Raw genomic sequence first — 22,731 nt, forward strand, 5'->3', positions numbered from 1 at the left:
AGTTTCAACAGCAGATGAATTTTATATGCAGGTAAAGCACATATGTAGTAAAAGGACAAACGTGTGTGATCCCTCAGAAGAAAGGTGACATGTCCCCCAGCCTCTCACACCAGTGGGTGTGGCCATGGGAGTAAGTTCTGGCCAAAAGGAAATAAGCAGAGGTGTTTCTGGCAGGGTCTAGAAACTTTTCTTAAAGTATGGCTAATCCCTTTGCCCCTTCTTCGTCTTCTACTTATACTCAATGGATGTGATTACTGGAGCTGGAGCAGCCATTTTTGACCATGAGGTGCACTAAGGAACAGAGGTCACACATGGTGGAGAAACAAGATGAAAGGACCCCAGTCTCTGAAGACTCTCTGAAGCACAGTCATCATACCAGTCCCGTGCCTCAGCTGCCCATCTCTGGGTTCTGAGTTAGAAAGAAAGAAGCATCTACCATATTTAAGCCACTATTTGGAATCTCTATTATTTGCAGCCCAATCCAATCCTAACTAAAGTATGCTCAAAGAAAACAGAACATGGTTATGGAAGACAAGACATACGTGCTTGGAAGAATCGTCTAATACAGAGCTGCAACCACACCACTCATAACGGGAGGCGTGAGAGTGAGTGCTAACATTAAGTACACAGAAATTCTCTCACATCTTCACTCAAGCACCCTAAATCACCCGTGGTAATGCATTTCACCATCTGTCAACTGTACTGAAAAAAGTTATCCCTATGTATGTTTTCCATCTCAACTCTTCAGTTTGTCTTCCTATAAAATGCAGACAGTGAGGGCAGTTGTTACTGAGATGACTGACACACAAGGAGCGCTCAGCAACCATAAGCCACGACTGCTCCCGCTTTTGAGTCACTAAGTATCTACCCAGCCCAGCCGAGTGCCAGGCACTGTTTTAAGCACTGGGGTTACTGCAGTGGACAAATTTAAAAAAACTCTGCCTTCATGGAGCTTGTTTTAATTCTAGTTACACTGAACTGAGGTTCTCTTGCTTCTGCTCCTTTTTATTTATAGTAACGTCTACTAGAGCTCCCCCGCCCCCACCCCACGTGCAATGGCTGACTCCTAACTCGCTCCTCAAGCTTCATCGCAGACATCATTTCCTCTATAAAGCCTTGCCTGGCCGCCACACGACGGAATCAAGGGCTGCTCTAGGTGTTGCAGAGAGCCCACGTTTCACCCCTATTATGCAACTCACACCCTTGCACTTAACTGCCCACTGATCCACCCACTTCTTCATCAGGCTGACTCTTTGAAGGTTTCACTGTCGAAACCTCAGTACTTATGCAGTGCCTGGCACAGAATAAATGCTCAGTAATGTTCGCTGAGCGAATCAGTGAGTACACGTGGGCCATAGCCTTAAGTGGAAATGGCCACCAGAATTGGCCTGCACTTTGTCATTCAAAGCTGCCCACGCTAAACACTGCAAACAAAAGCAAAAACAAATTAAAAGCCCACGTAAGTATCATACCCAAAGGATTCTTCTTGTCTTTACATTTTTCTTTGAATTCGAGGATGATTTTTTTCATGAGTTCATCAACAGCTGCATTGGAAGGCGCGCACACAAGGACACGGTTTTGTTTGATCTTGGCATTGGAGTTTTCATCTGAGTGTCCCCTCCTCTGGTTCCACAATTTGCCACCGAACAAACAAACAAACAACATTGGTGAGCACTATTCTGCAGTGCTATACCCCCTACTTCCATGTATATTCAAAGTTCCCCTTACAAATAGTTAAAAGTAAATAAAAGCGCCCGTATCGTCAATTGATATTAGAAAATTACTCTAGCATAGAATGTTACCGTAACTTCTCTGAGTCTTATCTTACTACCCACTTATTTTACTCAACACTCAAACCAACCAAAATGTAGCCACGAACACACTGAAGATGGTTTCCTGGTGTTAGACGTGACCTCAAATAAAGCCAGGAGACCACCATCCTAGCCCTTAGGATTAGTTTCACACAAGACAACGTTTTCTGCTCTTTTTATTTGATAACCTTCTCCACCTGTGCTGCCCTTTTATCTGATACAATTCCACACAACATCAGAAAGATACACAAAATTGAAGGAGAAAAGGCACTTTCGTACTCGTGTAAATGTTAGTTAATTCAAGTGAAGCAAAAGGAAGTACTCAGTGACAGCAATGAGGCCCTCACACGGACTCTACCTCTGTCAGTAAGCGGTACAGGAGGCCGACAATGGTTTTTGACTTTCCTGTGCCAGGTGGTCCATGAATCAGACAGATCTTGGCAACCGATGGGGAGTGTCTCACCATGGCATATGCAGTTTCTATTGCTTTCTTTTGGTCTTCGTTGAAATCTCTTAAGTAGGCGATCTATACAAAAGACATTAGTGAGAATGAGTTGTTCCTCCTGCAGCGGCACAGGAGAGGGAGATAATGGAAAACATCTGTTTGAATTTCACCTTATCTTTATCAGACAGAAGCTCTGGTTATGATCAGTCCAGACCCCAAAATGACCTTTAACCTGAGAACCACTTTCACTACTGGAAATAAAGTTACTTATGAGTGTCTGTAGGCTCCAGTTCACTTACAAATACAACCGTATTTTTATTTGACATTCTTATAAAGATGATCACAAACTGTTACATAGTTTTCTTCTATTTATTCCTGTTTCTTCCCATTTTAGTCAATTCTCTTCTTGGGCAGTAAAAGAAAAAACATTCCAAGACTTTCTTTCTTACTAACACAGCTGATATAGTAGAAAGAAGATAGATTTTGGGTCAGATCTGAGTCTATACCTCAGTTTCATTCACAAGCTAGATCTCTAAATTCCTAACTCTGAGCTTCAGTGTTTGTCATATATTAAGTCTAGGATTCCTAAGAAGGGTAAGAATTGGGTGAAATAACTCACATGAAAACCCTAACACACAGCAGATGTCCAAAAAGCACTACTTTCCTTGTGCCTGTCTCTGTGTTAACTCTGTGTTAACTTCCTGGATCTTACACACAACTCTTACAATGAGAAATATGAGTTCACACAAAACGACAACTTCATCTTCATACCTGCGACAGTATCAGTCAATTTTCCATTGATCTTTCAAAATCAAAATTAATTTCGCTAAATCAACTCCTACTCCTGAACTGTAATTACCTAAACAAAAACTTAAGTAGCATGCTCATTTTAAAGTTGTTCTTCAATCATATTTTCAATTCCTTATTGTACTCTACCTTTTTCCTAAAGTAAGCTGACTAATCCAACACAAAGACATACTTTGAAATATCAAAAACCTAAGCACTAAACAGTGTCACTGGGCACACAAGATGACTATGTCTTTGTTGCAGACATGAGGGAACATGTAATAGATAAAGACAACATGATGCTTTAACATTCTGACATGAAATGTTCCAACTTTTCCTGTTATTAGATGATCATTACTCACAATTCTCTCAGATGTTGTAGTTAGTAAATCTTTTGTACAGAAGTCCATGGGGTTTGGATTCAGAACGGCTCTGGCCAGTTGGTTCCGACCACTCAGCAAAGACATGGCTTTCAACTTCCTTTGTGTCGTTACCAGAGAGCTAATTACAATACATTTCACGAATTCACTTAAACTGACTGGTAAGTTATCTTGAGTCTGGATGGAAACGGAACACTCAGACTTCCCATTACGCACTATTACCAAGAAGGAGAAAAAGCCGTTTCAGTCACCAGTGAGTAACAGTATCCAGTTAAACAGGTTATTCAGAATTGGTATTTTGTAACATGTATTTTATACACTAAATCAATAATTTACTCAATAAGTATCTACTGAATGCCTCGTAAGAACCAGGCAATGTTTCTGTCATTTTTTCGCAGAGGGAGACAGATACACAAATGAATGTGTCAGGGGATGTAAGTGCTATGAAGAAGGCAGAGAGTGGGCAAGAAAGGGATGCAGGATGTGAGGGAGGACTACCACGGGCAGGACAGTCAGGGAAGGCCTTCCTGATCAAGATAATACCAGAGCCGATGCTTGACACAAGGGAGTGAGCCACGCCGTGACCTGGGGAAAGTGTGTTACAGGAGGAGAATCAGAAACTGCAAAGACCACGAGGCAGAGATGTGACTAGAGTATTTTAGGAACAGGGAGAAGGCTAGAATGGCTGGAAGGAAAAGTAGGGAGAAACGAGCTAGGAGACAGAGTAGAGTGGGGCCACACTTTATGGGACTATGTAGACCAGTAGGGACTCTGAACACTACCTGAGACAATTCTGTGGAGGGAAGAGACATGCTCTAAGTTACACACTAAGAGAATCACATACTGCAGACTACAGAATAAACCGCAATGGGAAAAGCAAAGACAGACCACTTAAGAAGCCACTGTAGGATTGAGGCAAAAGTTAGTGGAAGTGTGCGCCAGGACATAATAGTAGAAGTGGGGCCTGGATCTTGGATATACTGCAAAGGAAGAGTCAAGACGATTTCCTGGTGAACTAGGCGGATGATGCTGAAGTTTTTTGGCTGAGCAACTGGAAGATTGGAAGCCCTGCTAACTGAGATGGGAAAATTAAAGGAACTGCAGATGTCAGGCAGAAAATCAAGCATTCTTTTTGGTGTAGGTTTGAAATGGTTAATCTATCTCCAAATGGAGACGTCAGAGAGTGGGATGCAAGAAGGGTTCAGGGAAGGATACTACCTTAGAAATAGAAATTTGGCAAATTAACCACTTGAAAGAGTCTAAAGCACAGATTAAGGCACATATCCTCGTTTGCTACTCCTCTAAACACGTTCTACACAAAGCCCTGCGCCCTGATCACACCTATGTTAGCAAATACGGCACATCAGTTATGAGGCAGCACAATGCTGAGCTCTAAGGGGCTCTGTTGTAATTTTTAAGATAAAACACAAAAAGGTAAAGGAATAATGAAATCATATTGTCTTCATATAATAGAGACTAAGAAAGCAGCAATGTCAAAAAGGCAGCTTGGAATATAATAAAGATCGTGGACTTTGCAGCCAAACAAAATCAGGTTTCAATTCTGTACCTATCTTTTAATACTGAGGATGACCCTGGTTAAGTTACTTAACATCCCTGAGCTCTGACTTCCCAACGAGCAGGGAATGAGTAATTTTTATTATTTTGCAGGGCTTTGGGAAAAGATGACAAGTGTGCCCAGGTAGGGCACAGGTGGTGCTCCTTAAGTTCACGCTAAAACTTCTGTTATCTTACCTTACGGAGAGAAGCCCCCACAACGCAATGGATGGGAGTGAGGGAGACAGCGAACCCCTCAAGCTGCCTTACAGTGAGTTGTAAGTTTGGTCTTTTCAGAAACAATTAGCCACAAAACCAAGGTTGGAATGTGATTTAACAAACAGGTTGCACATTGTCTGTTTTGTAACAAACACACTGACAGATGAAGGAATTTATTAGAAGGAGAAGACATAACAAAAGAAAGCTTTTAAATTGTAAGTCTAATGCAATAAATACTGGGCCTTTTCCAGCTGAGTCCAGAAAAACTAAAAAAGGACCCTGAATGGCAAGTAATCAACTGAGCAAATACAGGTCTGGTAAATAAATGTACAGCAAATACAGGTCTGTTAAACCCAGAGTAAATATACAACTGGTAAATGTCCAGCAAACACGTGGCCAGTAAAGCCTAACTTAGAGGGAAATTACAAGATGAGCTTCTGACAGATGTCCCTTCGACCGCTCATTATTTACTTACTGACTGAAGTGCGGCGAAATTTATGAACATAACCACAGTGATATTCGTGGGGATCCAGCACAAAGTTTCTCTGTAGATCCTTCTTCTCTTCATTTAGTCTTTCGGGAACCAAGAACACCAAATCATTTTCCTTTGGATGAAGCTGTTTAGCTAGTTCACATTCCTCAAGATAAACTATAAAACAATAAGAAACCAGCATTAATTCTAACAGAACTGTTTTATTTAAGATTACCTACTGAAAGCATATGAAACTCGTATGAAGTCAAGCAAGTGTACAGCACTAGTGGACTTTGTATTACTTCAAAATGGCAGTCCAAGCCAGTCAACACTTTCAAATACTGATTATATGGTATTACAAAATTATTCTTAAAAACTGCTACAAAGCCAAAACAGATGAAACCATAATATTCAAAAGTAGCTAATAAATTTCCTGTCCTTGAAGTTTATCTTAGGTTTTAATCAAGAAATATTCATTTTTATTCCCTACTTTCAAAATCCCAAGAGAAATTCCAGAAACGGATCCAAGTATGTATAAGAATTCTTAGCCTATTGGTGATATTTCAAACAAGGGGAAAAGGACAGTAGTAAAACAAATGGGGCTGGGAAAACAGGCCAATCACTAAAATTAAAAAGTTTAGTACCAGCAGCTAAATCCGGCAACAGCGTACTGAACTAAATTTAAAGCATGAAGTATGGGGACTAGGTAGACTGAACCACAGAGTCAAAAAAAATTTTTTTTAAATGCATCGTGTAAGAAATACTTATTTGAAGGCATCAGAGAACAAATACAACAATGAAAAATCACTATCTTGAGAACCAGAACAGTGAGGAAATCCACAGGGGTCAGCCCAGTGTTTTCCCTAGAAACATCTGAACTATTCAGGGAGTAGCAGTCAGGAGTTTGAGCCGTACCTGGGATGGCCTTGCACACAGAAAAAAAACACAAATGTTGGCATCCAGGGCCTGCAGAGAGTGGGCACCTGGTAGCCCCCCTGCTTCAGGCTGGGACCGGAAGGACGACACCCGAGGAAGAAGCAGGAGTAAACTGGCCTTTGCATGGGCTGCAGACCAGCTTCACTTCAACTGAGTACTTCAGGAAAGCTCAGTCCTTTAAACAGGATTAAGATGATCCCACATTGCTACTGCTCCCAGAATCCTGGCAGAGCAAAGGAAAAGCCTCTCTGGAAGAAGACAGCATCATGCTAGGCCTCAAGATTATTTTTACATAACCTTCCAGAGACAATGACCAACACATTATGCAAAGCACAAGGAGAGAAGAAATACATGAACTGGTAGAATCAACAAACAAACAAAAAAAGGGCTGCACAGGGCACAACTGAGTATAGCCGTCCCTTGGTATCTGTGGGGAACTGGGTCCTTCGTCGGACACCAAAATCCTGAGATGCTCAAGTGTCTTACATAAAACAGCACAGTATGTCCTATGACTCAGGCACACCCTCCTGCGTACTTTAACGTCCCTAGATCACCTATAATACCTAACACAACACAATGCTATGTGCAGACTTGTAAGTCCAACAGAAGTTGTATGTAAATAGATGCTGATGCACAGCAAATTCAAGTCTTTCTGGAATTTTTTCCCAAATATCTTTAATCCACGGTTGAATCCAAGGATGCAGAACCTGTACATACAGAGGACCAATCGTATGTTTTACACAGGTTAAAATATAGAATTAAAATACATAACAACAATAATATACTAAGTGGGATGGGGATTAACAGAGTTAAAGTTTTTGTTTTTAAAGATTTTTTCCTTATCTACAGAGACAATTAAAATATCTATTAAAACTATGCACTTTTGATCAAGCATGAACATTGTAAGTTTTAACTAAATACTTAATAGCAAAAGAGCTATAAATTGGCGTATAATTTCCAAACTGAAAGAGAAGAAAAACTGAAAAGTTTAAAAATGGAAAGAAAATTTTAGAGTATTCAGCCAAATCAAAAGGAAGTTAATAGTTAGTATATAATTAGGCTCATTTGTTGTTACTGCATTTCTTGTTTTTTGTTTTTGGTAGGGGGAGGTAATTAAGTTTATTTATTTATTTATAACGGAGGTACTGTGGACGTATTTCATTTTGTGGTTTGCTTTTTATAGTCACCTCTGTTGATTTACCGGTTCAAAAATCTCATACACATGTAAAAAGCATACTCTAGTTCTATTAGTTTTTTCTCTATATATTTTATCAGGTACACATACATGCACTTAAATTTGTCATATCTTCTGTTAATTGAACTTAACATTGTGAAATACTCCCTTTTTATCTCAAATAATACTTTTCTGCCTTAAAGTCTATTTAGTCTAATATTAACAGAGCAAAACAAGTTTTCTTTTAGTTGGGTTTGAATGAGTATCTTTCTCCAAGTTTTTTTTTTAACCTTTCTGTATCCTTACATTTACATGTATTACTTGTTAATAGCATATAACATGCCCATATTGATCCTAAAATAACACTTTCTACCAAAAGATACTAAGGCTACTTAGAAAATTTCAAGTTCAGATATGGGATAAAAAATACGAATGATATCGGTTACATGAGATGGCAAGAAAGTTCTCAAAGACTAGAAGGGTCCTGTCTAAAGGGTTCAGGAGCCAACCTGAAGAAGCCAATTACAAAGGACTGAAATGGAAGCATATTTAAGTCCATGTGTTTATAACGAAAAATTTTTTAAAAGGGTCACTGGTCAACACCAGTGCTTGCAGTAAATTAACTCATTATTTTGAAAACTGGTCAAGAGTCATGATCTTATTCTACCTTTCTTTATAAAAGTATACCACTAAGTAATCAAATAAAATAGAGAACTTTCTCTGTATAGAGAATAGCTAGTAAGTGAAAAAATGATCAAATAAAAATACCACTATTTTGTATCCTTTAATTAATTAACTTATCTAGGAATTAAGCATCAGTAGCTATAAATATTACAAAAAAGAGAAATCAGAGATCAAGTACCTCCTGATAAAGGAACATCCCACCCCACCTATGAAATAGTTCTGCCAAAAATATTAAATCAAATGAATCTGATTAAGCCTCTAGATCCAACTAACAATCTACAAGAAATAGAGGACAGAAAAACATACTAAACACCATCAGGGGGGATGCAATCGGCAAGACATAGACTGTAACTCCATAGGATCAACAACTCAATTTCTTCAAATACAATAAATTCATTACAAAGCGGGAAAAACATGAATGAAATAATTACACTTGAAAAAGACATTATCAACCAATGCCAATGAGTGGACCTAATTTGGATCTTAACTGAATAAGAAATAAACACTTTATTTACGAGGAAACTGAAATCTGAACACTGACTAGCTATCTAATATTAAGGAATCATGGTTAATACTTTAGCAATATTTTATTATGAATTTTTACATCCATATCTTTTAGAGATAGCCACGTAATTACAAACGACATTTTAAAAAATCTAACCAGTGATGATCTGTAAAACCTCTCCATAAACTATAAACCACCACTGAAAGTAAGCCTAAATAACTGAAGAAATACATCTTATTCATGAATCAGAAACTCAGTATTAGAGAGATGTCAACTCTTAACAAAGTTCCATATTGTTTTTCTTTAAAACTTATGCGGGAATGCAAAGGAACAAGAACGGCTAAGCTGCTCTTTGAGGCAAAACAAAGTTAAGATGACCCGTTAATTAAAATTCATTATAAAGCCAGAATAAGTAAGTAAACCACGTGATATGGGCATAAAAGTAGGCAAAAAACCCAGTGAAGGAAAAAGGAGCCCAGAAAAAGACTGCTGTATTCAATGGCCACTAGATTTACAATAAACATGCCAGTGCAGAGCACGGAAAAAGGATACTCTTTTCAGTACGCAGCACTGGGATAACTACATCCCCATCAGGAAAAAAGCGAAACATGACCCCCACGTCTCACTCGGGCACAAAATCAATTCCAGGTTGACGAAGCACTGAACTCTAGAAAAGGGCTTGGCAAACTTCCTGTTAAGAGCCAGATTTTTCTCTGCAGGCCACATATGGTGTCTGCTGCATATTCATCATCTTTTTTCCAAAGCCTTTAAAAAAATGTAAAAACCTTACTCTAGGGCAGTATAAAAACAGAATATGGGGCAGATCTGCAAGCTGTAGTTTGCTGACACCTGTTTTACATGTTGATAATATATTTACGATCTACAGCAGAGAAGTTTCTTAAATGAGACACAGAGCACTAACCATAAAAAAAGGGTGCATTTGTTATGTTAAAAATAAGAAATTCAAAGCAAGAATAAAATAAGAATTTTTAAGACATCACTAAGAGAGTCAGAATGCAAACCAAAGTAGGAGAATGGTTTATACCCAGAATATTTAAAGAACTCCCTACAAATCAGCAAGAAAAAGACAACTAACAGAAAATGAACAAGAGCGGCTTCCCCAAAGAGTTCACTGAAGCATCTACTAAATACACGAAACGGTGCCCATCCTCACTGGTAACAAGGCTATTACAAAATAAAGTCACAAAAGGCCATCAATACACACACACGCCAGAATGGTTAAAATTAACATCACGGTCAAGACAAACATGTGGCGAAGGCAGGGACAACGCGACTTCACACACCGGTAGGGGTGCATAACTGCACATAACTGGCTTGGCATTACCTACTCAAGCTGAACTTACGCATACCCTGTGACTCTGAAAGCCACTGTAGGACATTCGCAACAAAAACGCCCTCACAAAAACACTAAGAGACACATGAATGATCATAGTAACATTCTTCATAAAATGCTGTGTCTCAGAGTTAATTAACACAGCAGGCCTGAAGGTATTCTAAGGAAGGCCTGCTTGCAAGGCTGGCCCTGGGCGTCTGGGAACCTGGATTTCAGGGCGGGTCTCACCATTTGCTGTACCTAAACTGTCTTCAGAGTATGATTTGCGTCAAACACCCACTTTACTTCTGAAAGTCACGGATTTAGGCTAGGCAGAGGGTGTCCTAGGCACTGAGTCTCTAAGCTTCCCTGGCAGGTAACATTCCAAATGTGGTGTCACCACTCACTACTGGGAAAATGGAGTGTGTCCTGCGTGACTCCTCTGAGAAAGCGCTGTTGGAAGTTTCTGCTGGTTTGCTTCAGGCCACCCCATGCGCTTTCTCCCTGTGTGAATTTTGCCTGTACTCTTTGCTGCTGTCTGTCATAGCCATGAGCATGAATATGTTAATTCTTGTGAGTCCTCCTAGTGGACCACTGAGCCTGGGGCGGCTCCTGACACACGGACCAAAACTGCTGGAAAAAATGTTCAGCAACAGTAAAATGGTAATATTTTCACAACAATGAAAACAATACCAAAGGTGCACACAAAACGGATGAATTACACAAACATGTGAGATGAAAGACGGCAGACCTGAGAACACCATGTGATTCCATCATATGATCAAGATAAATGGCAGGTAAATCAGTCATTTAAATACTAAAGAGAAATAAAAGCCTACTACAAGAAAAAATGAAAGTATTTATCTAATATCTAAAACCAAAATCTAAACGGTAAAGAAATAAATATGGTATTTTTGAACATGAAGATAAAAATTGTCTGTGCCTCAAAAACTGCATGTGAAATTGAATAGAACACAAAAGGACAAGGGGAGCGCACAGATGAGCAGTCAGCCACTCCCCAGCCCAGAACACAAGAGACAGGGAAGGTTTGGGGACAAAAACTGGAAACGTCAAATGAGACACATTTTTCACACAAAACTGAGGAAAAAGTTTAAAGTAACAAAGAAGAGCATCCTTATGCTAGATGTGAAAATGTATTCTTTTTAGTAGGCAGAGGCAATATGAATCAGAAGTCTTACAAAGCACGTACTGTTTGACGTAGCAAACGGATTTATACAGTGATTGTTAACAGTGAAAAACTACAATGTACGTGTCTACTAGAAGTTACTGGTTAAATAGAACTATGGAATATGCTTACAAGGGAATAACTACAATTACTAAATGTACTGTTATCTTTTAATTATCTCTGAAATGACACTGACAATAGAGTAAATGAAAGTAAGTTAGATGTAAGCTTCATGAAGGCAGAATTTTGTTTTCATCACAGCTACAAACCTAGCTCTAGAATCACTATCAGGTAGTATAAAGTTAATAAATATTTGCTGAATAAATGAATGAAAAAGTCACAAGAATAGTTAAAATGACCCTACCCTCCCCCCTCACACAATTTCCATAGATAAGTAGGAAGTCTAACAGGGAGACAGCCATGACTGTGCTCACAGGATCATCTCTGAATGATGGGAGTTGTGGGTCATGTTTATTTTACTATTGCTGATATTACCTGAATGTTCTACACTGAGCATTATAATACTTTTCCCCCCAAAAAAGACACATGCTTTTTTTCTTGACTGACTCTATGGAGTAGGACAGATTGGGGGGAGGGCAAAAAGAGAACTTACATTTTTTATTTCAAAGGGTTCTGAATATTTGGCTTATTTATAACTAATACATAAATGTGGTATGTGTTTCAGACCAATCATGCAATGAGAAGACAGATGGCAGGAAGATTTACTCAAAATCTATGAACACTATCTTGGTGACACCCCTGCCCACCCGCCCCCGCCAGTCACGTTCCCTCCCAGGCCCTCTCTCTCCCAGGCCCAGCTTCCACGGACACTTCGGGCTGCAGTGTTCTAATCGCATTATGATTAAAACCATGAATTTTATACTCATAACCATCCTGTTAAGTACCCTCATTAATTAAGACTTTAAACATATTCTTTATAAGAGGTTACAAATTAGGAAACCTATGTCCCAGAAAATTCCAACAATCATTATGTTTCCTCAGATAGAAATCTCCAATTATTATATGATATATTCCAAGTTACGTAAGAAAGGGCTTACCCACAAACTCCCAGTATTTTTTATAATCAGCAGGAAATTTTCGTAATTGCAACTGATGGAATTTCTCTTTATTGGGAGAGCTGATCCATTCCTGTGCCACCTACACAAAGCCAAAAAAAGCAAATTAAGAAAGCAAAATCATCTGAAAAACCAATGCTAAACAGCAACATTTTCCAAAGTAAGCAACAGTAAAATCCAGAACCTAGAATCCCAGGTGACAGAAACATTAAAAATGTGGGACTTCCGGTTTCCAGCTTGGCATGTAAGGAACTCAGAAGTCGCTGCTCCATCTCAACCACAAGCAGAGACAGACAGGGGATGCAGACAGTTACAACCTACCCTCATAATTTAGGAGCAGAAACTCTTCAGTAGAAACCTCCATGCCAGGACAGGAAAAACTGAACTGTAACTGACAAACTACAGGAGGCTCAGTATGGACAACTCTGAATGTTAAAAACTTGAGGGGGACCCAGGCCCAAGGGGGACCCCGCACTCTCGTGAGTTTTACATCTAGGAGCTCTACCAGGCCCTCACAGTGAATACTGGAGAAAATTCCCTGTGTGCTTCCAGCAAGGGGGTGGTTAGGGACTGAGGGGAAGAAACCACTTTGAAATACACCCGCGCATTCTGACCTTAACAAGGCTTGGTCTACAAAGCAACTATTTTACCAGAGCCAAACCTGCTGGGGATTTATCACAGCCCAACCGACTTGAGGGAAGATAACCAAGTCCAGCAGTTTGAGCCATCCTGTCACCTCTCCAGGAGGTGGGGGAAACTAAGAAGTGTGTGTCAAGTTCATCGTCCAGAGGCAAGCGCTCACTTGCCTTGCCAAAGACCAACACCGAGGACTGGAATGCTTCCCCTTCCCCCATACCCCACTACCATATTACTAAAGACACATTTACTGCTGCTCCTTTTACTCAGTAGATCATGTCCACCTTGCAACAGAAATTGACAAGGCACACTCAAAGGCAAAAATTACAGTTTGGAGAGACTGAACAATCATCAGAACCAGTCAGATACGGCAGGAATACTGGAATTATCTGACGGAATTTAAAAAAAAAAAAAACCTGTAATTAATACGCTAAGAGTTTAATGGAAAAAGACTATGAAATAATAGACGGATGATGTAATCAAAGAGATGTCAATTCTAAGGAGGAATCAAGAAGAACTGCTAGAAATCAAAAACACTGTAATACAAATGAAAGACACCTCTGATGGTTGAGGAGAGGATCTCTGAGCTGGAAGGATACATAGCAACATAAAGTACGAAAGCTGAAAACCAAAGAAACAAAAAACTGGGGAAAAAAAATAACAGAATATTCCAGGAGCTATGTGACAACGAGAAAAGGTGGAACACACATATAATGGGGACACCACAAGAGAGGAAGAGAGAGGGAAAGAAGCAGTATTTGAGGCAATCATGACTCATTCCAAAATTAATGTCAGACACCAAATCACAGATCCAGGAAGCTCAGAGACCAAGCAGAATAAATGTCAAAAATGATACCTAGCCATGTCATATTCAAACCTCAGGAACATGAAATATCAAAGATAAAGAAAAAAATCTTGAAAGAAGCCAGTGGTAAAAAAACACCTTGCCTATAGAAAAGGTAAGAATTACACCTGACTTCTCCTCAGAAACAATGCAAGCAAGAAGAGAGGAGAGGGAAATATTTAGACTGTAAGAGAGAAAAAAACCTACCAATCTAGAATTCTGAATCCTGCAAAATTATCATTTAAAAGTGAAGAATAAATAGTTTCTCAGACAAAATTTGAGAGAACTTGTTACCACTGGACCTATCCTGCAAGAGGTATTATAAGATCTTCAGAGAGAAGGAAAATGACATAGGTCAGAAGTTCTAATCTGCTTAAACAAGACAAGAACATTGGAGAATGAATAAATGAAGGTAAAATTAAATTTTTTATGTTTCTTATTTGTAATTTGAGCTAACAGATAATAGTTTATTCAAAATAACAGCAACAATATACTCAACTATGGATGCTTCCGTGTGTGTACATACATGCTCATCTATGACTATGCAAGGGAAATGAATGACAGCAGTGACATGACAGACAAGAAGAATTAGGGATATTTTGTTATTATTAAGTAGTCGCAATATCCATAAAGCATTATCTAAAAGTAAACTTAGATTAGTTTTAAATATATACTGCAAGCTCTAAGGCAATCACTAAGTAAAGAAATATATATACTGATATGCTAATGATAGAAAACAGAATTACATAAAATGCTCAATTAAAACCACAACAGCAGAAAAAGCATGGAAGACAAAAACAGAAACAAAGAACAAGGGTAACAAATAGAAAATGGTAACAAATATGGTAGAAATTAATCCACCTGTATCAATAATCACATTAAATATCAATGGTCTAAATACACCAATTCAGATTGGCTAAGAGTGGATCAAAAAACAAGACCTAACTACATGTTGTCTACGAGAAACTCACTTTATACATAAAGACATTATAAACTAAGTAACAGAATGAAGATAAACCATGTTAACACTAATCAAAAGCAAGCAGTAGTTTGACACAAGGCAATTTACATGATCAGATTTAAAATCTAAAAGAGAGTCTGAAGCTAGTTTAGCAGTTAAGTATATAGAAAATTAAGTAAATAAAATATTAAATTCAGAGAAAGCAAAGAGTTGGTAAGGAAAGCAAAAGTAGTTCTAGCACACCACATGACTTAGCTGTGGATGCCTCTTGCATAGTCAAACAACAACAAATACTGACCTAAAAATTACAAGACAGCTTCACAGTCAGGATGGGGAAACGGGGAAGCGGGTGTGTGAAGGTAGGGCTGGGAAGAGAGGGTACTTTCTGTAGTGGGAAACTAACAGAAAATGCCTAAAACTGAAAAATTTAGAAGTCAAAATCATGGCATGTTATTTAGAAATATGGAAGCAAATAACAAGAGGATCCATCAAGAATCAAACATGACTACTTGAGGAGGTGATGGTGTGTGCTGTTTTTTTTATAATGGGCCTTCCATCAGGATTTGACTATTTTAAACTCTGTGCACATATTAATGAAACTTATGTTCATTCTGCTTTGAAAAGATTAGGGCTACAAAAATGTCCTGAAGAAGGAGACATTAAAGAGGAACATATAAATACCTCTTAACTCAGGGAAAAATAAGATCAGAAAAAAATGTCCTAAATTTAAGAACTATGAATGACTTTCAAATAAATGGCTTATTGCTTTCCAGAAATAGTAAAGGCTGAAAAAAAAATAAGCTTCAAAATGAAGAAAATTTCTGTATTTTCCCTGGCTTATTTAACTGTATAAACTGTTCACTGAGCTAACAATTTTTGTAAGGTAAGAAAATTATTCTTGTAATACTAAATATTTCACTGTGTTCTTATGGAGAGAGACTGAAGACTCTCTATCAATTAGTTGTTTCTAACGCTTTCCCAACTCTAGTGAAACAAGTCTCAAGACTGGCTGAAAAAAAAAAAAAAAAAAGACACTGGCTGGAATCTGGGCATACATTGACACAGACTTGCCTCTCCGTGCAATGCTTCAACATCCTAAGCCTGATCTCCCCTCAGTGTCTTTGTACTCCCTCTGCCTGGAACGTACTTCCCGTGACCCACCCCCCCTTCCATTTTCAGTGTCAACACCACTGCTCCCTGAGACTGTCTGACCTTTCAATCTATAGTGCCCTCTCCCTTTTGTTCTAGGTCATTCTAGATCACACTAGAGCCTTTTATCCTCATCTGAAATGATCACTCCCAGAAGACAGAGGCCCTGTCTGTCTTGTTCACCACTTTCCCTCCCAGGCCTGTGATAGCACTTGGCAAGTATCAGGCACAGAAATATCTGTTAAGTGAATGAACACGTAAGTATTCACCTGAGTGTTCCTGGTTTTGTTTTTAAGAGTCTTACTACATACTTTGGTCTTTTTTTTACAAAGAATTTGGAAGAAGTAAAAATCTACCTGCTTTGAGAATACCAAAAACATCCTTCACAGTGCAGCTGGGTGTTTTCACTATAAGAATGGCTAGCTGTTTTTCTGAGGTTCAAATTTCACCAGGAATCCTGTATTTTATTTAGCAATCCTAGTCAGAGGGAGGGAGAGAGAAGACCCAGAATGGGATGTGTTTGGGGTAAGGGAGGCAGCTACAGGGAGAGAGCAGCTGCTATGAGGTGTAAGAAGCTGGGAAGGCAGATGTGAACAGAGAAATCTGGATTTATTGCTTTGTGTCAATCAATGTAATTCACTCTCTGCTACCTCCTCAAGTAAGCTTCAGTAAAGGTCTACATTCCTTTTCAAAAAAATAAATGCAGGTGGGAGACTGTCTCCTCTGAGATGTCCTCCCTTACCTTTGCCCCAGAAAACACTTTCTCCTGTGCTACCTCTGGACTTGGCACATTAGCACTCTGAACTGTGTCTGTAAGCTCCAGGAGGGCAGAGGTCAACCAAGCGTTTCCTCTGTACCACCAGCATCTAGAACCCAGTCTGGCACAAAGTCTGTTCAGTATGAAATCTACAAGCTACATCTAAGTCAAAACAAGGTCAGTTATTTTAGCTGTAGTATTACTTGGCACGGTAAAGAAAGGCAATTTCAAAGTCTAGATGTATACAATAAAGCACATACTTACTGTTTCAAAAGTATTCAATATCATCAAAGGGAAAAAAACATTAAAATAATCTCCACAGTCTTGGAATCTGACAGGCACGTGTCTTGCGATGGACTGACAAAGACTTGACGGGGGCCCATACTGATCAAAGTTCATGAACATGTCGTACTTCCATTTTAAGACCTCTTTAACGAAGGTGTCAGAGACGGACTGTGATGACAAGATGTTTACTGGAGAGGAGACCGGAAAAGATTTGCTTTCACCAAGTGGAACTTTGTAACCTTGCCTGCTGGAATTATTTGGAGTCTGAGGATGAAGGATGTTGCATGTACTCTTCACTTCACCCATTGGCTTCTGAGACACCAGAGAAGTCGGCTGTGGTACTTTCAAAACAGACTGTATCCCAGTTGACTTTTTTAGAGCTGGTGGAAGTGCTGAGGTATTCTCCAAAGACTTGGAAAGATTAGCAATTCGCGAAGTACTACTTGAGCTAAAAATCTTAGTAGTGGAGGGTCTGGAAGGTTTAGACACAGAGAGAGGCAAGCCAGGTTTACGAAATACATCTTCATCTGCTGCTTTAGCTTCTGAGTGTTTTGAGCAGTATTCACCCTGGTTTTTCAGAGTTTCAACACAATCTTTATACTTACATTTTGTGCTACTCACAGATTCCAACTGAGGCCGACTGGTGGAAACTTCTTCTACCTGAACTGTGTCTTTTCCATGAACTACTTCAATGAGGTTATCATTCTCTTTCTCCATTTGTGAACATAAATCCATATCTTCAGGATCACGCTGTGTTAGAAATATATCATCTCCCTCTATATCGCTGCTGGATTCAGGCTCTCCCTCTTTCAAAGATGCCACCTCTAAACGATGTACTGTTAGGTCACCTCCACCTAAAGGGTCCTCTGAAGTAGAGACAATGACTTCACTCGTTGGTATTCTTCCATTCCACACTACAGAACTGCACCAGTTCAAGAGACAAGGATCATCAGTTACCTCAGAAACGTCTTTTGCTTTCGTGGGTTCTGTTTCAGAAGACACACATTTTAACTGTTTTTCATTATTGTTAGCAGCTACCTCAGATACCCCTTTATGACTATAATCTGACCTATCGGACTCCGGTACAAATGTGTCAGAATCCTGTGCTGCGTGCGGCCCTGCTCTTGGAGTAACTGTACTTTCACAGTCAAGGAGTCTTTGCCTATTTTGTTGCAATTTGGGTCTCATCTGCCTTCGCAACTGAAGGTCTTGACTCGTCAGCAATTTCTTATTATTTCTGACAGACAGAGTTTGAGGAGAAATTAATTTAGCCTTTTTCCGGGTATCGACTACTCCAACAGTTTTGCCATAGTCACGTAACCGAGATATAGAGTCTAAAGATCGCTGAGACAACTCAAATGCCCTACGAGGAGCCTTTTTCAGACCAAGTTTCTCAACCGTTGAAGTTGGTTCTGGACACTGGCGAAATTTCTTTGGTGGCACAACAGCGGGAGTTGTTCGACAGCTTATGTAACTTGAACTTTTATTCTGCCCTTTTTTGGTATCTGAATGTGTCTTCTTAGGAGTTTTAGAAAGTGAGACTTTCCGAACAGGTTTGGAGCAAGTGCGAAGCTTTGGAGGGGACTTCTTTAGGGACGCCGCGGTGGGTCTCTGAATACTTGAACTGGGAGCTGTGGTCCTTACATCTGCACTTTTTACATCATCTTCAGTTAGCTCTCTCTCGTTAAGATCAGAGTGGTCCTTACTTCTGACAGAAGAAGGCCTTAGATGATCTTCAGCCATAGGCTTTTCATATCGTTTTCTCTTGGTTTTTTTTACCTCAATTTCACAAAACTCTTCAACAGAAATACTCCTCCTCTGTGGTTCTGCTTGTTCCTCGACACCCTCTGCTACTTTTTTAATGACCTCTCCAGACACACAATCTGTATCATAACCCCAGTCATTTGTGGTATCACCTATATGAGTCAAGCATGAATTTTTTTCACCCTCTTGAAATGAACTGTTGTTGTCTGGTTTCTGATCTTGCCAAACTGAAAACATTTCAAATGGACTTTCAAACTCAAAAAACTGAGAATCAGATTCCTCAAACTCCAACAGGGACTTTGTCTTTTCTTCCTTGATCACCTTCTGTTTCACATTCATATCAGCTACTGAAGTATGCTGCTCTGGACAGGCCTTCCCAATGCACAGTTCATCCTGTTTAATGAGTTTCTCAAAACCCAGAATTCTTTCATCATCATCATCATCATCATCAGAATCTGAGATAATAATAACATGCCCACGGCAGGTTTTCCCATTATTTTGGTTAGCTGTGAAACATCTTTTATCATCTTTTACTTTTCTTTGTAGCTGGGATGAACTTGTTTGGGTCAAATCTGATGGGAACTTAGTAACACTGGCTTGAGCTATTAGAGATAAGTTGTGGAGGTCTCTGTCTATCTGAGAATCTGTTAAGATGTCAGACTTAGGACTGATGCTAGGGGGCAGTTCTCTCAAAGCAGAAGAAACCTGGTCGGTACACTTGCTAATATCCTTACCTCTTGTTTCAAGTACAGTCACAGGATCTTTAAAAGGTGTTTTCTTCACAATAGTATTGGGCATTTCTGCAAACAAATTCTTATCACCAACATGACACTCCTGTATTTGACAGCTGTTTTCAGGGGTATCCAACTCTTCCTTCTTTATTTGTTTCTTTTTCAGCAATAAACTGTTTGACTTTTGTTCTCCATTTTTCTCGTCCAGAATACCATTAGCGTCCAAAGAGAGGTTATGCATGAAGCCATCTCCTTTCTGACCTAGATCTTTCCTTGAATAGAAACTCTCAATGCTAGATACAGGCAGGTTTTCCTCTAAACTGACAGCACTGCTGACCACGGAACTTTTCCGGTGTGGCTTTTTTATTACATGTGATAACTTAGCACAGATTTCATCTTTCTGTGTCTTAGTTTTTGTTTTTGAGGTTTTGCCCAGAGCATCATCCTTTAAAGAGAAATCCTCATTTGATGTGGACACCTTTTCCAGAGAATCAGTGCTAGAATCAGTCAACATTATTATTCCTCTGTCAAATACCCTTTCTGGACCATTTCTTGAAGTACAATTCTGCGGTGTACATGAGGCATTCTCTTTTACAGACTTACACTTCCCTGTACTTACTTTCATTTGGTCTTGAGCTCTTTCAGTGATGTTTTTACTTCTCTGCTTTAAACAAGGCTCAGCTGAGAGGTGGTCTAGTTCCAGATCTTTTATGTGGTTTTGCTCATTATTTGCTTTGCTCAAAATACTTGCTTGCAGTTGATGTGTCTCAGCTTTCATTGGTTGTTTAGAAAATGTTGGGCTGTTCATGTCCTTTTTAGATTTCTTCCCTAACAGTTCACTTTCTTCTTTACAAGATACAAGAGGGGTTTTACACAGAGGACTCAGATCCATGAAAGTGCTACTCTGAGGTACTTTGAATTTTATGTTTCTGATAATTTGCTTTAAACAAGCCTGTAACTCATGGGTTTCCTGACTGGTCAACTGCCAACCTAAAGATAAATTTCCTCGCAGGAATAAGTTGAGCTTATCCCAGAATCGCTTACACAGAGTTTGCTGCCCAAGCTGATAACCCTCTTTAAGGAGACTTCTAATCAGCTGCACACAAGCCAGCTGCACAGAGTTAGATGGCATTGAATGCAATGACAGAGACGATATCATTCCCATTCCTTTGGAGCAATTTCCCGATGACTTCTCAGAACTCCGTGCAAACGCACTGGTGGGAAGCTTGGCACACTTTACAACGGCTTCCACCCACTGCTGGGAACTAACCCACAGCAAATGCAAACATTTTTTATTCCTATGAAGTTCAATCACTGATATCAAAATCAGAAGAAAAAACTCAGTGACTTTGTCACACATGGCATCTGGTTGGTTGAGGACATCTTTGACTTCAGAATGCAGATGATGAATAACCTCCACTATGTAAGCCACACCCAAATCCTTCAGATCCATGAGGGACTGAACAAAAGGGATGAACCACAGAAATGTGCTGTTATGAACACGCATGTCTTGACCAATATCTGACTGAAGCACACTGGCTAATGTTTCCATTTCTTCATACATGTTAGGACAATAATCTGTGCAAATGGCTGATCTCCATCCTGAATCCTAAAATGAAAGAAATACTGACATTCAGATAAACAAGCACCACTCGTGACAGGATTAACACACAAGTTGTAAACGAGACAATATGCTGCTCAACTTTCCTGTTTTGGTGTACATATACATACCCCCTAGAAACTGAAAACACAGCTCAATTTTGAGGTTAAGGTTTCATGAAAAGGTAAATTTATAACATCTCCATAAACTCTGACCTTCTTTCCGGAGTTAGCTGGTTTTGGTTTCTAGTCATGGAACTTGTCTCTCCCAATACCATAAACATCCCACCCTTCCTACGTGCCATTAGAGTCCATTTTTACCCCAGACACCACTGTCCAATCAGAAAGATTTTACGTAACAGTTGATTCAGAATAACTACGTATCATAAAATCGGCAACTGAACTAATTATGTGAAACACTGTCCATACAATACAAATGCAATACAATTATCGTCTGAATTCTCAAAATGTTTTATACCTTTTTGGTCTTTTCAGGATTATAATTGTACACAATCTGGCTGCAAGTCACCATATCATCAAAATACGACTCTGGTTCTAACTTGGCCCTTAAAAGAATAAACAGAAATTACTGAAATGAAGGGGAAAAAAAGAAAAAAACCCTGTTGTTACATCAGTTACAACAGATTTCCTCATCCAGACTGTCTGAAATCCTGACACATGAACTGAACCAACCTCACAGAGCTGTTCCGTATATTTTGGATCTCTTTATTGTAGCTTGTATTGTTGATAATGGTTTGAAATGCCTCTATAGGATCAATAAGTTGACCCCAGACCTTAGATCCAAGGCGATCCAGAATCACCATGAAACAGTGTAAAGCTGGCCAGAAAGGATCCACACTATCATCTGAAATACAATGGAATAATTGCCAAATCACAAAACAATTAGAAAAAGGTATATATTGAGAATTAAACATTCTTTACCTGGGTAGCAACAAAACTGAAAGCAAAGCAGCAAGTAATTTAAAGTTAAAAGCTGTCAACTATAAGGTTCAGAAAGCTGGCAAATTTTTAAATTGTTTTTCCATCTTTTTTTTTAAAGCAATACACCTCTATAAGAAATTTTTTTGTGTAGAACAAACTGAGATAATCTTTTTTTTTATAATGGAGATAACTAGAGATTGAACTTAGGACCTCATGCATGCTAAGCAAGCGCTTGAGCTATGCTACCCCACAAGACAGTCTAGATAAAGCCAACTTTCTCATCCTGTTCGCCACACTTGAAATAATCATTCCTACTCTGCTTCATCTAGAACTTTATACTCCCATCCTCCAAAAAATAACAGAAAAAAAGCAGAGGAAAAAAGAGAGAAAAAAAAACTTAGTATCTATAGCTACCACGATGCAGGAAATTCTCGTTTCATGTGATCCTGAGTTGTGTGTGTGACCTGGCTGATGTAAAGAACCGAATCCCTCAGCTGCTGGA

The 22,731-nt window shown here is 39.2% G+C and overlaps 1 protein-coding gene across 5 annotated transcripts in view; it reads right to left on the reverse strand.

Moving 5' to 3' along the window:
• Positions 1–22,731, reverse strand: part of SETX (senataxin) — a 65,998-nt gene that overhangs the window by 24,766 nt on the left and 18,501 nt on the right. For 4 of the 5 annotated variants that reach the window (XM_072960349.1, XM_072960346.1, XM_072960347.1 and 1 more), the window contains exons 8-15: positions 21,981–22,152; positions 21,766–21,853; positions 17,173–21,297; positions 12,544–12,643; positions 5,671–5,844; positions 3,405–3,637; positions 2,170–2,337; positions 1,473–1,623 (exon numbers count right to left, since the gene is read on the reverse strand). In XM_072960349.1, coding sequence (XP_072816450.1) covers positions 1,473–1,623; positions 2,170–2,337; positions 3,405–3,637; positions 5,671–5,844; positions 12,544–12,643; positions 17,173–21,297; positions 21,766–21,853; positions 21,981–22,152 — 5,211 coding nt within the window. The remainder of the gene's footprint in view (positions 1–1,472; positions 1,624–2,169; positions 2,338–3,404; positions 3,638–5,670; positions 5,845–12,543; positions 12,644–17,172; positions 21,298–21,765; positions 21,854–21,980; positions 22,153–22,731) is intronic. The other variant, XM_072960350.1, reaches the window with a different exon arrangement.

The sequence above is a fragment of the Vicugna pacos genome, chromosome 4, assembly GCF_048564905.1.
Source record: "Vicugna pacos chromosome 4, VicPac4, whole genome shotgun sequence".
In the NCBI taxonomy this organism is placed as follows: Eukaryota; Metazoa; Chordata; class Mammalia; order Artiodactyla; family Camelidae; genus Vicugna; species Vicugna pacos.